At 43.2% G+C, this 12811-nt stretch overlaps 1 protein-coding gene across 1 annotated transcript in view; it reads left to right on the top strand.

Moving 5' to 3' along the window:
- Positions 1-478: 478 nt before the first annotated feature.
- LOC105695867 (lachesin) overlaps positions 479-12811 on the top strand; it is a 35254-nt gene continuing 22921 nt past the window's right edge. Inside the window, exons 1-2 of the mRNA XM_023434830.1 lie at positions 479-548; positions 12141-12247. Of these exons, the coding sequence (XP_023290598.1) occupies positions 479-548; positions 12141-12247 (177 nt within the window). The remainder of the gene's footprint in view (positions 549-12140; positions 12248-12811) is intronic.

Below are 12811 nucleotides of genomic sequence, written 5' to 3'. Positions count from 1 at the left end.
CATTTCGCATACGACACGAATGAAATTTCAAATGCAGATTAGCTCGAGCACGCTGCCGCCCCTTTTAAGAGATCGGCAGACGCCGAGCCGGGGAGGGCGCGGGGAGGGGGGTTAAAAATTGAGAGCTAACTAATGGAATTACTTTGAAAAGTGCATTGAAATGCGCGGGATATTAAATTTATTTCGGCGCTTAGTTCTGGGCAAAGTCGGGGCGGTCCCTTGCTTACTTTCCCCTTATTTCGGCCTCATTTCCGACTACTCCGGGGCGGACTTTTGCACCCTCTTATGCGGCGTAATTCAGGGAAATTTTGGCACCCCAGCCGGGCTAATCGCCACGTTGGTCGCGTATGTCATTAAGGGGCAAGGAGGGCTCCCTCGGCTAATTGAACCGCTTTACTCGGTGTCGCGTCGACCGCTTGCGGAACCGCGTCTTAATTCCGATTTTTTCTGCTACAGCTGCATCCATGATCCTGGCAGTATGGTGGATCGCGAAAGGATACCCCTGGCGGTCTTGCTGGCTCTGCTGATTTATCCTAACGACAACTTCGGTGAGTCGATTTTTGCCCCCCAATTAACGAATCATTCGTCGGGCTGTTGGTTTAACATATTCGCTCGCGACCGCTGGCGTGAATTCACGTCATTTTAAATTCTATTCCTGATTGCCGCTACGATTTGTCTTTTCTGATATATGTAGATTGACCGTTTCATATCACCTTAAGTCCATTCAAAATTTGACAGGATATGTGACGGAAGTACGCCTATTTCACGGACGTCCTACTTTAAGGATTCCATGATGTGTAGAATATTTGATAGGTTACAATGATCACCTCTTGCTTAGCTAAGGAGAGCTGTTAAATGTTTGATATCAGCAGGTAATTATTTAGTAGCTCAGTACCTGAGTTACATTTTTTGTCAGACCAGTTTCGATCAAAGGAATTGAAGATCAAAAGAACAAATTATTCTTTAAGCGATTCCGCTTTTTGTTCAGTGGGGAATAAAAAGTGTTCTGCAATAGTGGGTGAATAAAAACAGGCATTATACTTGAACTAGACTTCTGAAGGTACTCTGGGTAACTTCGTGTCAATGTATCTAGTGCTTGTAGGAACCTATTATAGAGTTAAAACATTTAGATATTTATACTAAGGAATAATAAATGCTCTCAGGGTAAAATGCAATTTACTGGCCCTATCTAGAAATCAAACTTGATCGCATTTTTTAATCAGATTCAGACTGATCGCTGTTATCGGAACAGGGTGTAGTTTGAAGGAAGGACTAATTAATTTAACCGATTTAAGCTTGCGCTCTGTGAAAAGTTACAGTTTCCCTTCTACGGGCAGATGCATCTAGAGGTTCTTATTAACAAAAGGAATTTTTTAATTAACCTTTATCTAGGTTATTATGGTCGCGGCAGCCTATCGAAAACTTTTCCAGACTGAAGTCAATCATCGAGGCTTAATTACGGAAGACGGTGCTTGCTAAAGTTTTAGGGTGGAATTAACTGAAAACACCCGCGGGAAAAAGTGATTCGAATGGCCAGGGAACGAGGTGGCGTTAACATCGGCACTTGCAAGCCTCGTTTGGCGAAACGATAAACCAGTTTATCGAGCGCTCTCTGTCAAATTGGTATTCCGCGGTAACCACGCGTTACACCGTATGTTTATGAACTGCCACTTTATGGTACGTGCGCTTTGCTCGGCCATTGCCGCAATCGAGGTGTGCATTGATCTTGCCAATATAACACGTTGATGGGTGGACGGAAGGACAAATATGACGGCCTTAAGGTGAACTGAAACACGTCGAGGAACTTGATCGACGTCGATAAAGAAGATTTTTCAAAATATTTACGTTGCCGACGTTCGTCTTTCCCAAGAAGAAATTCCCAAATTTATGGAAAAACATATTGCACTGTTCGTGGCAAGTGCGCGCAATTGAAATATGATTAAAAGGCAATTTCGGGTATTAAGTAATACCCTAAGATGGCCGCCACCCATTTCCAGCGTACATATCCGGATACATGCTCCCCTTATTTACATTCTATCAGGAAAAGCACCCCAGTACCCGGCAACTTGTTAATGGAGAGCAATTGCGGGTTAGCTTCGCAGGCTCAGCCATGTGATATGTTTTTCCGAAGGCAACAAAGTAACGAAAAAAGGCTCGCGCGTACGCGAACAATTTTCGCGTTTAGTCTCGGTACGAAGCAGAGTGTTTGTCGTATCGGGAATAGAAGTAACCCCGACGAGCTTTTGAAAAGTATCGCAAAAACGAAGCCTCGTTATATCGGGCCGAAAATGTCAACAGATTTCCATAACCCGGCTCGATGTCCGCAGCAAACATGAATATTCAATGGCCGCCATTACTTTCCTAAAAGAGTTTGCAAGAATTTTTTGCCATCCCGCCACACCCTGCGAACCGTTTGAAATTTGAAAGAGGACGGTATTCGAAGCTACTACAAAGCTTTTTACCCCTCTCGTTACCCGCGAATGCATTTCTAATAGGTATTGTAATACCTCCATTCACCAGGCGTGGCTTCTTCTTCGACGATTGCAATTGCCGAAACGCGGTCGCCGGGAATGGCGGCGAGTCGTTGAAACGCGCGGGTAAAGACCGCACAAAGGGCATTAATTAGCCTTTAATGTTTGATTCCCCGGCCAAATATTCGTCGATGACGAATGGAAAATATTGGAACCACTTTTATCGGCCCTTTGGAAGGGCTCTCTCTCTCTCAACGCGGCGACGTACTCGGGCGGGAGGAAAGTGGGTGGGAAACTCGGGAAAAGTTTCGCGTGTCGACTTTCTTTCAGCAGCTCCTGTCGAGTGCCCTCTCTTTCGGGACGGACTCGTAGTGTTTCAGGGGCCCCTGATAGGCATTTGCGTTTATTCAATTAATCGTGTCTTTGAGCCGGATTCGATTCGTCGCGGTGCGCCTCGAGCTTGTTCCGCAGCGATCGTCTAAATGCAAATTCGCCGCAGCGGAAGCGTTTGCTAAATTTCCTCGAACACGGCCTTAAGAGTCGAAGTCGGTTACGTCAGGGTGTCGGCGTTCCAAGTCGAAGTTAATTTCACCCTGGCAAGCGCGGGCAAAATTCGAAGCCTGGTCTTGCAGGGAGCGAGGCCGACTTTTGACAGATTGCGTCGAAGAAATGACAGAACGTCCGCGAGTGCGATAAAGTCGCGGGGATCGATTATGCGCTACGAGAAGTCGAGGAGACTCGCCGACGTCCCTTTCACCTTAGGGACGAGATTGTAAGGATTCCTAAATTGCAAATCGATTAAGCTGCATTCTTACATACTTCATCCGGGAACGGCGCCGAAGGAAATGTGGAGAGATAAATCGGATTGCGATTCGGTGATTCAAGCATGGTAATTTCACTAATTAAATAGCAGAGGGTAATACCTTCCCTAGGTTTGCAGGGTATATTTGGCTTGCCATTAATTCCTATTGCATAGGTCAAATTTAGCCGCATCGCGTATCTATTTCCACCTGGAAATTGATTATTTGAATGACCATCGCGGGTCCACGGTGTGCAATGGAGCTGCATTTTATACGATTATCCGTCCGCGTGGTCGATGGCTCGTGAAAAAATCACTCCGGGTCCGCATTATTCATTATCGGGGAATTTTACACGCAATTGCATTAGCAATTGCTCCGGATAGTCGATTATATTTCATTGCAATTATAATTACGTGCGGCCCAATCCGTCCCGCGTAGGGTAAAACCCACCGAAGATGCTTTTATATCCCTGGCGATCACTTGACGATATCATGGAGGCGTATTAATGGGGCGTTTTCACGTGATATCGCGATCTGGTTTCCAGAGTGACCTTCCGGAACTGAGCAATTTACCGAGGACAGAGATGACCAGGTCCTCGCGATCGATCCAGATTCAATTAAGTAATTGGTGTGGGCGCGGCGGCGATTCGGAGGTGACATCGATGCGTGTTCGATCGTACGTGGAACTTCTCGATTTCGCTCTCTTTGATGCGATCCGCTCGGTACGACTACTCTCTCGCATATACATCCAATTCCGTTCAGTCTGTATAAATAGAGCCGCTTTAAGGTTCCGCCCAGAGTACACGCTGGGACGAACAGCCGGAGAAAGTCATATTTTCTATCCCATATAAGCAAGCGAATGCACATACTGCATATGAGCGCGAGAATTTTATTTCGTTTACCGCGTTTGCTTCCTTTCGGCGTATGACATTATGAAGACCGCGTTACGCGGTTACAAGCAATCTCGTGCCACCGATGTTAAACGAGTTGAGCGCCTTGTGATAGCCTTGACGGAATTTCTCTCCCCTGTGAACAAAATTCAAGTATCTACTTGTTTATTGAATTATACGAAGGAGAAGAGTTAAAATTCTAGGAGGAATTTAGATATATATGTCCATTATCGACAGTTTCCTATATTTCGTTGATCTCGCAGCCTGGGATGACGGCTTGTTATCAGACAAATATGTGCGTATGTCTCAAAACTAGAGTATTCCGATTAAGAGCCAACTGCTCGATTTTGTGATCCAAGACTAAGTGCCCTTTCTGTCCACTCCTCGAAGAGACAACTTTAGTTTAACCTTATCGTTTGTTCCCTAGTAGCATAGAATAATTTCTGAATATTTCTTTGTAATCTTTGCTAAATATCTCAAGCGACAGATTTTTTAAGATTTCTTGTAGATTTCATTCAAAGATATCTGCAATATTTCTTGTAAATCGNTACAAAATGTACGATATTCGTTAAATATATAGAAAATATAGGACAACTATTTTGTGCTACTAGGGTTTAGGCACAATTACGTCTTCTTGCCCGTGATCCCTGGAATAGGACCGCCCTCCGATAGTTTTGGCTTTGTCCCTTTGTAAATATTCCCTTCAAAATCGACAAACTTTCTTCTTTGAATGAATAATTAAAGGTTCAAGAAAAAAGTATCGGTTCGATGGGGGTGAAAACTCGTTAACGCGAGTGATTAGGTAGAAAGTTTATTTTTCATTTGTGGAAATCGCATCTTCGAAACTCTCGAAAATCTTCAACGGAGGTTTTCGCCTCTATTCTTCGTAAAGATGTCTAAGGAAATTCATTCGTATGTAGAAATCATGCCGTTCCGAATTTTCTTGTGGTTTGAGACCAGTGGCACTCCATCTTAAGGTGAAGCGAAACCCCCCTCAAATCAGTTGAATCGAATAAGACACTCTTTTTTTTGGTTATTGTATCGAACCGTTCGAAACTTTGACACATGACTCGTGAGCACGTAGGAATTATTCTGACACTTTCAAAATTTAGATATTTAAAAAAAAATTGTTTAACTTAGCCCAGACCAGAACTAAAATAGCGTCAAGATATCATATTTCGACCGATAGAAAATTATTGAAGGCTCTAATGTTAGAAACGAAAGTGTCAAGACAATTGTACGATAATTTAGAACACTCTGGTAATCGAGAAACGCATTAGAACGATATAAAGACGAAAAAAATGGTTTACGCGCTGCCATGCTAAAGCGATGGAAATATTTGTATTTCATTTCAAAGTCTCGGAGTGAAAATTTAGTTGACACGGAAATCACGGGTGGCGCAGGGGGTCACTCCGCAGTCAATTAGGGCCTCGGAAATCACGAATCCAGAGGATTTCTCGAGTTTTACTTCGATTTCTTTATAATTATTGTAGGAAAACGACAGGTCGAGTATGCCATTTAGAACAATACTCAATATAATTCGACACGGCTGTCGATATAAAAACGAACGTCGGCAACGTAGGTATTTAGAAAAGTCTTTTTCACCGACGTCGATCAACTTCCTCGGCGTGTTTCATTTCACCTTAATGTCGAATATGTTTCATCGTCGAAGTGATACGTCTCGTGGAACGTCTTCCATTGAATTTTCCGATCGAACGCTCAAGCACGGAGACGTTAGCGAATCGTACGGAACTCTTAAACACGTTTGTTTGCATGTTTGCCTCGGCCATACTTGCACAAGAAATTGCATCGCGTATGTTGAACGATATCTCGGTGGAGAACATCGACGTCGTCGAAGTGTTTAACGATGTGTCGAATAATTGAAACTTCTTGCTTTCGAGATTCATAAGAAAAAAATCGGGCTATTGTATTAAGGTGGACGTTTCTTTAAAATAATTTCTTGGGGCGAATGAAGTTTTCTCCAATCACGGAATTTATGTAGAATTTATGAAGCTTATCCAAGAAGATTCAATTATGGCCTTTTAAAATATGAATATGCATCTCAGTTTGTTACCATTTTTACCAGTGCACGGATTTCTTTGAAACTTTGAGATATGTTCCCTAGTAGCACAAAATATTAGTCTTATATTTTCTACATATTTAACGAATATCGTACATTTTTTAATATTTAGCAGACATTTGAAATATTTGCAAAACATTTACTTTAGAATATTATATATTAGCTTCACGTGTTTTCGTCATATTTTTCTTGTAGATATATAAAACGTTTCGTTTCATTTTAGTATGATTATTTTTTAAATATTATCTGCCGAATATATTATAAAGGTTATGAAAATATTTAAAATCAAAATCCCACGTTCTGCTCCCATAATGAAATACCGGAACGAAAATATTGTAAAAATTTGTCATGTTTTTTGATACCAAATGAAGGGGTCCGATAATGATAGTAAAATAAAAAATGTACTTTTACTGTGTTTATAAGTGAAAAAATATATAATTTTGATATATGTTCCTAAATTATTAAAACTATGTATGTCATTGTGATTTTCAACAAATATTTTATATATCTTCGAATGAAATATACAAGACATTTTAAAAAATCTATCGCTTGAGATATTTAGCACGGATTAGAAACAAATATTTAGAAATTATTCTGTGCTACTAGGGTTTATTCGCCCCAGAGCGCAATTTGCTGACTAAAGAAAAAATCATGCGATAGAGACGTAACACTTTTTTGTCGATTGAAACATTACATGGCCAGATGACAGTGATATCTCTTTCCAGACGCTAAACGAATACAAAATGACCCAATAATTGTATCGATTTAATTTGATGGCGGCATTTTTAATTCTCCTCTCTTGATTCTACTGGATTTCTTGCCTGTAAAGATGTCACACACGTAATCCCAAAAAATACAGGGAAACTGGAATATTGGTAAACCTACTTAATAAAGCTTACATCGGATCCTCGTATAAAGAGTCGGCATCAGGAGGGAAAATCAGGTGTATGTTGCATATATTACATACTTAAATGTACATAGTACATGTTTTCCTTTAATAATGAAATGAGATTACATTTACTATCGGTGGCGTACCAGAGAATGGGAAGGGAAAGGAAATGCTCCTTCGTTGGCGTTAAAAATGAAATGGAAAAAAGCTTTCGCTCAGTCTGGTTGCGTTTCTTCTATACGAGGTTGAAATATTTCGCAAAAATGAAAAAAGAAACGGTTGATTCCGAAGCACGGCTTCGGGGGAACGCCGGGGCGTCTTATTATGCCGAACCGGAAGTACTTCACGGGACAATAAACGTAAACCGCATTAAGGCGGCGGCCACATAAACGACAAGCGTAAATCTGTGACGTTCAATATAGAAGATACAATAAAGCCGGATACGTTGACGCCGGCTTGATATACGAGCGCAGGGCCTCTCGCGATAACGCGGATATCTCCTGGCCGCGTCTTCATTTCCCGCGTTTCGAGGCTCGACATTATTCATAAGCATATTCAAAAACATAGGGTAATAACGCGGAAAGCGAAAGGGCGCTCGCATCTTTCATTCCTCCTTTATTTTCCGCGGGATTGTTAAAGCGGCGAAAACGCAGCTGCACTTCCTTGGCCCTTTTTTCACAGCCGCGCAGATTAATACAGCCCAGGACTTCTTCCGTTCTTTATTCGCCCTTTGTTTCGGCACCGCGAATGCAAAATCAGAAAAACTTCAAAATGACAAAAAAATCCTATTACACTTCCGCGTTAGATTCGAGTTTCCTTCCTCCCCTTCTCAATTTATATCTCCTCGGCCTCGCACTTTAGACATCTAGTGTTGTTCCTCTTGCACATCTCCACCTCCAGCGTTTATGCGCGCGTCGTGAAGAGGCGTCGTAACGCGTAAAGTGGTTTTTTATTCAAATCCTCGACTCTGTTTTCGGCTTCCCGAATCACGTTGGGTCCATAAACTCGCGCTCTGGAAGCTGGACTTTTCTCTTCGGGGGTTTCCTTTTAACAGAGGAAGTGAAACCAATGGGAGATGCGTCCTTCCGGTCGAGGTGCACTGTCTTCCGGAATTTTTCCCAAAACTTGAGGATATCTCCTTGACCGGTGCAGCTGCCTGTATGCGTTCTTTTCCGCGGATGCGAGCTCGGGATTTATTTCGCCGCTGTAAACGGGGGGGTCGTAACGCCAGCGGCGAAAACGCATCGTTATTTCCGCGTTTCTTCGCGCTCTCCTTTCGGGGGACGTCGCAAAGTCTTCCTGGCGATCCGCTCTCACTTCGATGGATTTTCTCTGGGTGCAGCTCCTAAGATCCCACGGCGATTGTCCCTTTTCCCTGCCGAATAATACTCCTGCATTCTGTTACCGGTGTTTTACGATAAACGGCTCTTTTACCAGCTTTCGATCGGTATCGGGACTATCGTGTTTCCAATGAAGTCGAAGAGGGTTATAAAGTCTTTTCGAACGGGGAATTTTCGCGCAGAATTGCTTTCCAGATAGTCAGAGTCGAAATGTCGATCTCACAATCAGTTGAACCTCTAAATCTTGTATTTATTTATTCATTTTACTTTGCCGACAGAAATTTCAGTATCTCTTCGTATAATTAATATCACCATTCAAAATGGTGATCACTCCTGCACCTTTTAACACATTCGCGACCACCAAATTTTTTCCGTTTCAAATACTGAGTACCACCGAAAATAATGAAATTCTGAAACTGGTTGCCGCAAACTTGTATCGTGTATCGTTATGGACGTGATTCACGTCAGCGGCAACCAGGATTAGAACTTGAAAAGACGTGAATTTACGTCAGCGGTCGCAAATGTGTTAAGGTGATGCGAAAGTGGCGTCGAAGAGGTTTTGTTAATGAAACTTTTTTCTGAATTGGGTTTACCGAGTCGCTTTAAACTTTCGTACATGAATATGGAGACTATAAGGAAGGTCCTGAAACTCACGAAATTACAATTTTTCAACAATTTGTTTATAGATACTTGAAAAATGTTGTACAAAAAATATAATTTCACGATTGTCAGAACCTTCTTTATAGACTCCATACTGACGTTGTAAAATATGAAACGATTCGGTACACCCAGTTAAGTTGTCGTTCAATTTCATGCAAGTTTCATGAACGATCGGCCCCTCAGATGCCACTTCCACATCCCCTTAAACGTAGCGCCATGGATACAGCACCTTTTAGCAAGGTTACATTTACCATTCCACGTGGTCACTCACCATTTACGCAGTTTTACTTCCCACAGTATCTTAACCATGTAGTAATTCCCTATAGTAATTGTAACGAAATTATTGTTCTCCGCGTAGACGTCAATCCGTGAATTTTAGTACGTAGATTTTGTAAACTCGCGACAAGGAACAGTGAACCTTTCGTGGCCATTCACAGGAGGGTAGGCGCCGGGGCGGCCGGCAATCCGCGACGGCAATCAATTCGTAACGAAGCACGAAACATAATTTCGTTAATCGGCGCAACGCGCTGTCAAACTCGGCAGGCTCGATCCGTGTTTATCGTTTCGAAGAGGGACGAACCGAGCGGTGCGGATGGACGGCGGACGTAGAAAAGAGAGGGACGGAGAGTGAAACCGGGCGACGGAGCGAGACGGAGGGAGGAGAGGGCGAAAAAGCGATTTGCATGAACACGAGCCCCCTTGAACGCGATAGCGTTCGGGCACGCGCGCGGATATTCAATATCGACGCCGACGGGTATATTTCCGCTCATTTATCCGATATCGAATTACCGCGTGCCGCAAGCGGCGTGGAGAAAGTCAAATCCGTGAATCGGCGGGCGCAAGCCCGTTTGCACGCCGGGCCGCCACTCTGTCTCTCTGTGCTTTTTTTCGGGCCTTTTTTCTCCCCGCCCTCCTTCGCTCCGTCCACCCTTTTCAATTTATTTCCCACGCACGCGGCCGGGACGCGCTCGGCGGCTTTTCAGGAGCGTTAAGTGCGGAATGGGAGAATCGAGAGGGAGGAATTTGTTCAACGAGTTGTACTACCCCGTGAATGGTTTACTTCCAAGAGAGAGGGCTGCTAATCAGGAGTCGGGGGTGATCGCTTCGTCGAGTGATTTCACGGAGCGATTCCGCGATAACGACACGTTTGACACTTAGATGAGCCGGATGGGAGGTTGCGAATCGCCGATGCGCCTCTCGGATGGGGTGTTTTAAAATTGTGTTCCGCCCGGATAGTTTGTCGGGCAGTTGTTGTACGAATCCGGATTGTTTTTGCAAGTAGAATTGCAAAATGGGATATTCGTACAACTGCTCACGCGAGGAAGGAACGTACCCGAATGAAGTGGGACTTGTCGCGAACGAAACAAACTTGAATTTATTATAATATTAAATTGACGAAACATGAACATAATGAGCTTGGTTGGATCCTAATCTAGGGGTACGATCCTTTTAAATGTAAAATAAAAAAATAAAATCCATCATCCGGTATCGCTGTCGAGCCATGAATGTTTTTAAAAAATAAAGTCCAAGATGGAAACGAATCATTTTACTCATCGATTTCGATTCACGAGCATATATGGTAAGTAAATTAAAAATGTTCTTAATTATTCCCTGACACGTTAATAGTACATTTTTCGCGGATTTTCCAAAATGAAATGCACATTTTCAATTGGATTCCTGACAGGTGTACGTCGAAAATAATTTAAAATGGGATAGTACTACGATTTGGTGATCAAAAAAACGAAAGGATCTTTAAAGTCACGCTTTCAGCTCAATAGTCCATGCTAAGCCTTCGAAGCTTAACGGCAAGCTCACCACAAAATCGGACCGTTTAACGTCGCTGAAATATTCGATGCGAGGCCGACTGTTAAAGATCCCGGGTACGAGGTATTCTCGATAATGTTCCGCTTCGATCATGATCGACGATTAATTTCATAACGTTCAGAGAACATTTGACGTCCGTTATTGTCGCGACGTGGAAACGACGTTCGACATTTTTAGTTTAACATTTAAGAACCAAGTTAGAACTCTCTCCGTTTCCTCCCCTGCACATTAGAGTCCAATTTAACCGAAAAATGCATCGCGGCGATAATCAGTGAGACATGAATGGATAATAAGAAAGCTTTTATATAGGTACCTTTGATTTGATATTCCGCGATGATAATGCCCGAAAAATTTAAGTGCGTTCTTTTAGCATTTCCAAATTCCCCCCGTTTCTTCCCTTGCATATTAGTGTCCAGTTTAACCGAAAAATGCATCGCGGCGATAATCAGTGAGACATGAATGGATAATAAGAAAGCTTTTATATAGGTACCTTTGATTTGATATTCCGCGATGATAATGCCCGAAAAATTTATAGCGCGTTTGTTTTTTGCATTTCCGAATTCCCTCCGTATCTTCCCTGCATATTAGTGTCGAATTTAACTAAAAATGCATTGCGGCGATAATCAGCGAGAAATGAATCGATAATAAGAAAGCTTTTATAGAAGTACCTTCAGTTTAATATTCCGCGATGAATATACCCGAAACATTTATAGCGCATTTTTTTTGCATTTCCAAGCCGATCTCGTTGAAACATCGAGAGAGGGGTTAATATTCTCCTTGCATAACGACGTTCGAGCATGAATTTGGCATCGTTATCAGGACATTTAAGACGTCGCCGCTCCGCTCCGCTCCGTCGAGGGACTCTTAATTTTACATCGCCACGCCGTAACTTGGGCTTGCTAATTTCTCTGTAGTCGAGGGCGCTCTACTTCCATTACGCTACCCGGTAACATGGTTGCCTTACGTCTTATTGTGGCTTCCCTTAATTTCAACCGAGGTACGCTACGGAAATACTGGGTCGATGAATTATTTCTAACGAGCGAGTGCCGGAGGAGATGCGGAAGTAGAATCAAAAGTCAGTTTAAACGAGTCGATTGACACCTCGACGTTCGATTTAGGGTTCGGAAACGGCACGATAAGAGTTCCGATGGCCGGTAATAACTCTGGATATCCCTCGACTGTTTCAGGGGGTGCCTTCCAGCCGGAATTTCGGCAGTCGATCGCGAATCTGACGGTTCCGCTCGGAAGAGACGCGACGTTTACCTGTCACGTCGATCACCTGGGACAATTCAAGGTAAAGTTTTGTACCTCCTTTTCCTCGGTAAACGCATCTTATGATGGATGGCGCCGTCGCGCCCTACTTTCAAGTATTGTGGATAAATAGACCAGACTACGACTAATGATTAATGCAGGAGTTAAATTAGATTTAATATCAAGCGGCGGCAATCAGGATAATTGGACCGCATCCCGAGTGACGTTGGGGGTTCTCGACGTTTCGGAGACTTGGATTAGGTGGTTTTATTCGTTTACCCCGTGAGTCCGCCGTGCTCTTTCGGACTTTTGTTTAGGAGTTATTGCCGCTCCCGTGTGTCGACGGGTCATACATATTACATGTATTACGCAGAATGGCATGTACCGAGGCCGGAGTTCGGATCACGCAAGAGCCATTCAAACTCGCTCTTCGAGGGTTTCTAGCTCTGGGCCGACGTCAATGCGACGATGACCAGTAAAATTCAATTACTCCCCTCCGGCTGAGGTCCTATTTGCGGAATATTACAGCATCCGTACAACGGTCCTTTTCATCTCTGTACCATTCTTCGATCGCCCCATTCGCCGCGGCGGATAAAACGCGATCGAT

The sequence above is a fragment of the Orussus abietinus genome, unplaced genomic scaffold, assembly GCF_000612105.2.
Source record: "Orussus abietinus isolate OABI.00-Male unplaced genomic scaffold, Oabi_2.0 scaffold111, whole genome shotgun sequence".
NCBI classification, from domain to species: Eukaryota; Metazoa; Arthropoda; class Insecta; order Hymenoptera; family Orussidae; genus Orussus; species Orussus abietinus.
This window is presented reverse-complemented; position numbering and strand designations above follow the sequence as displayed.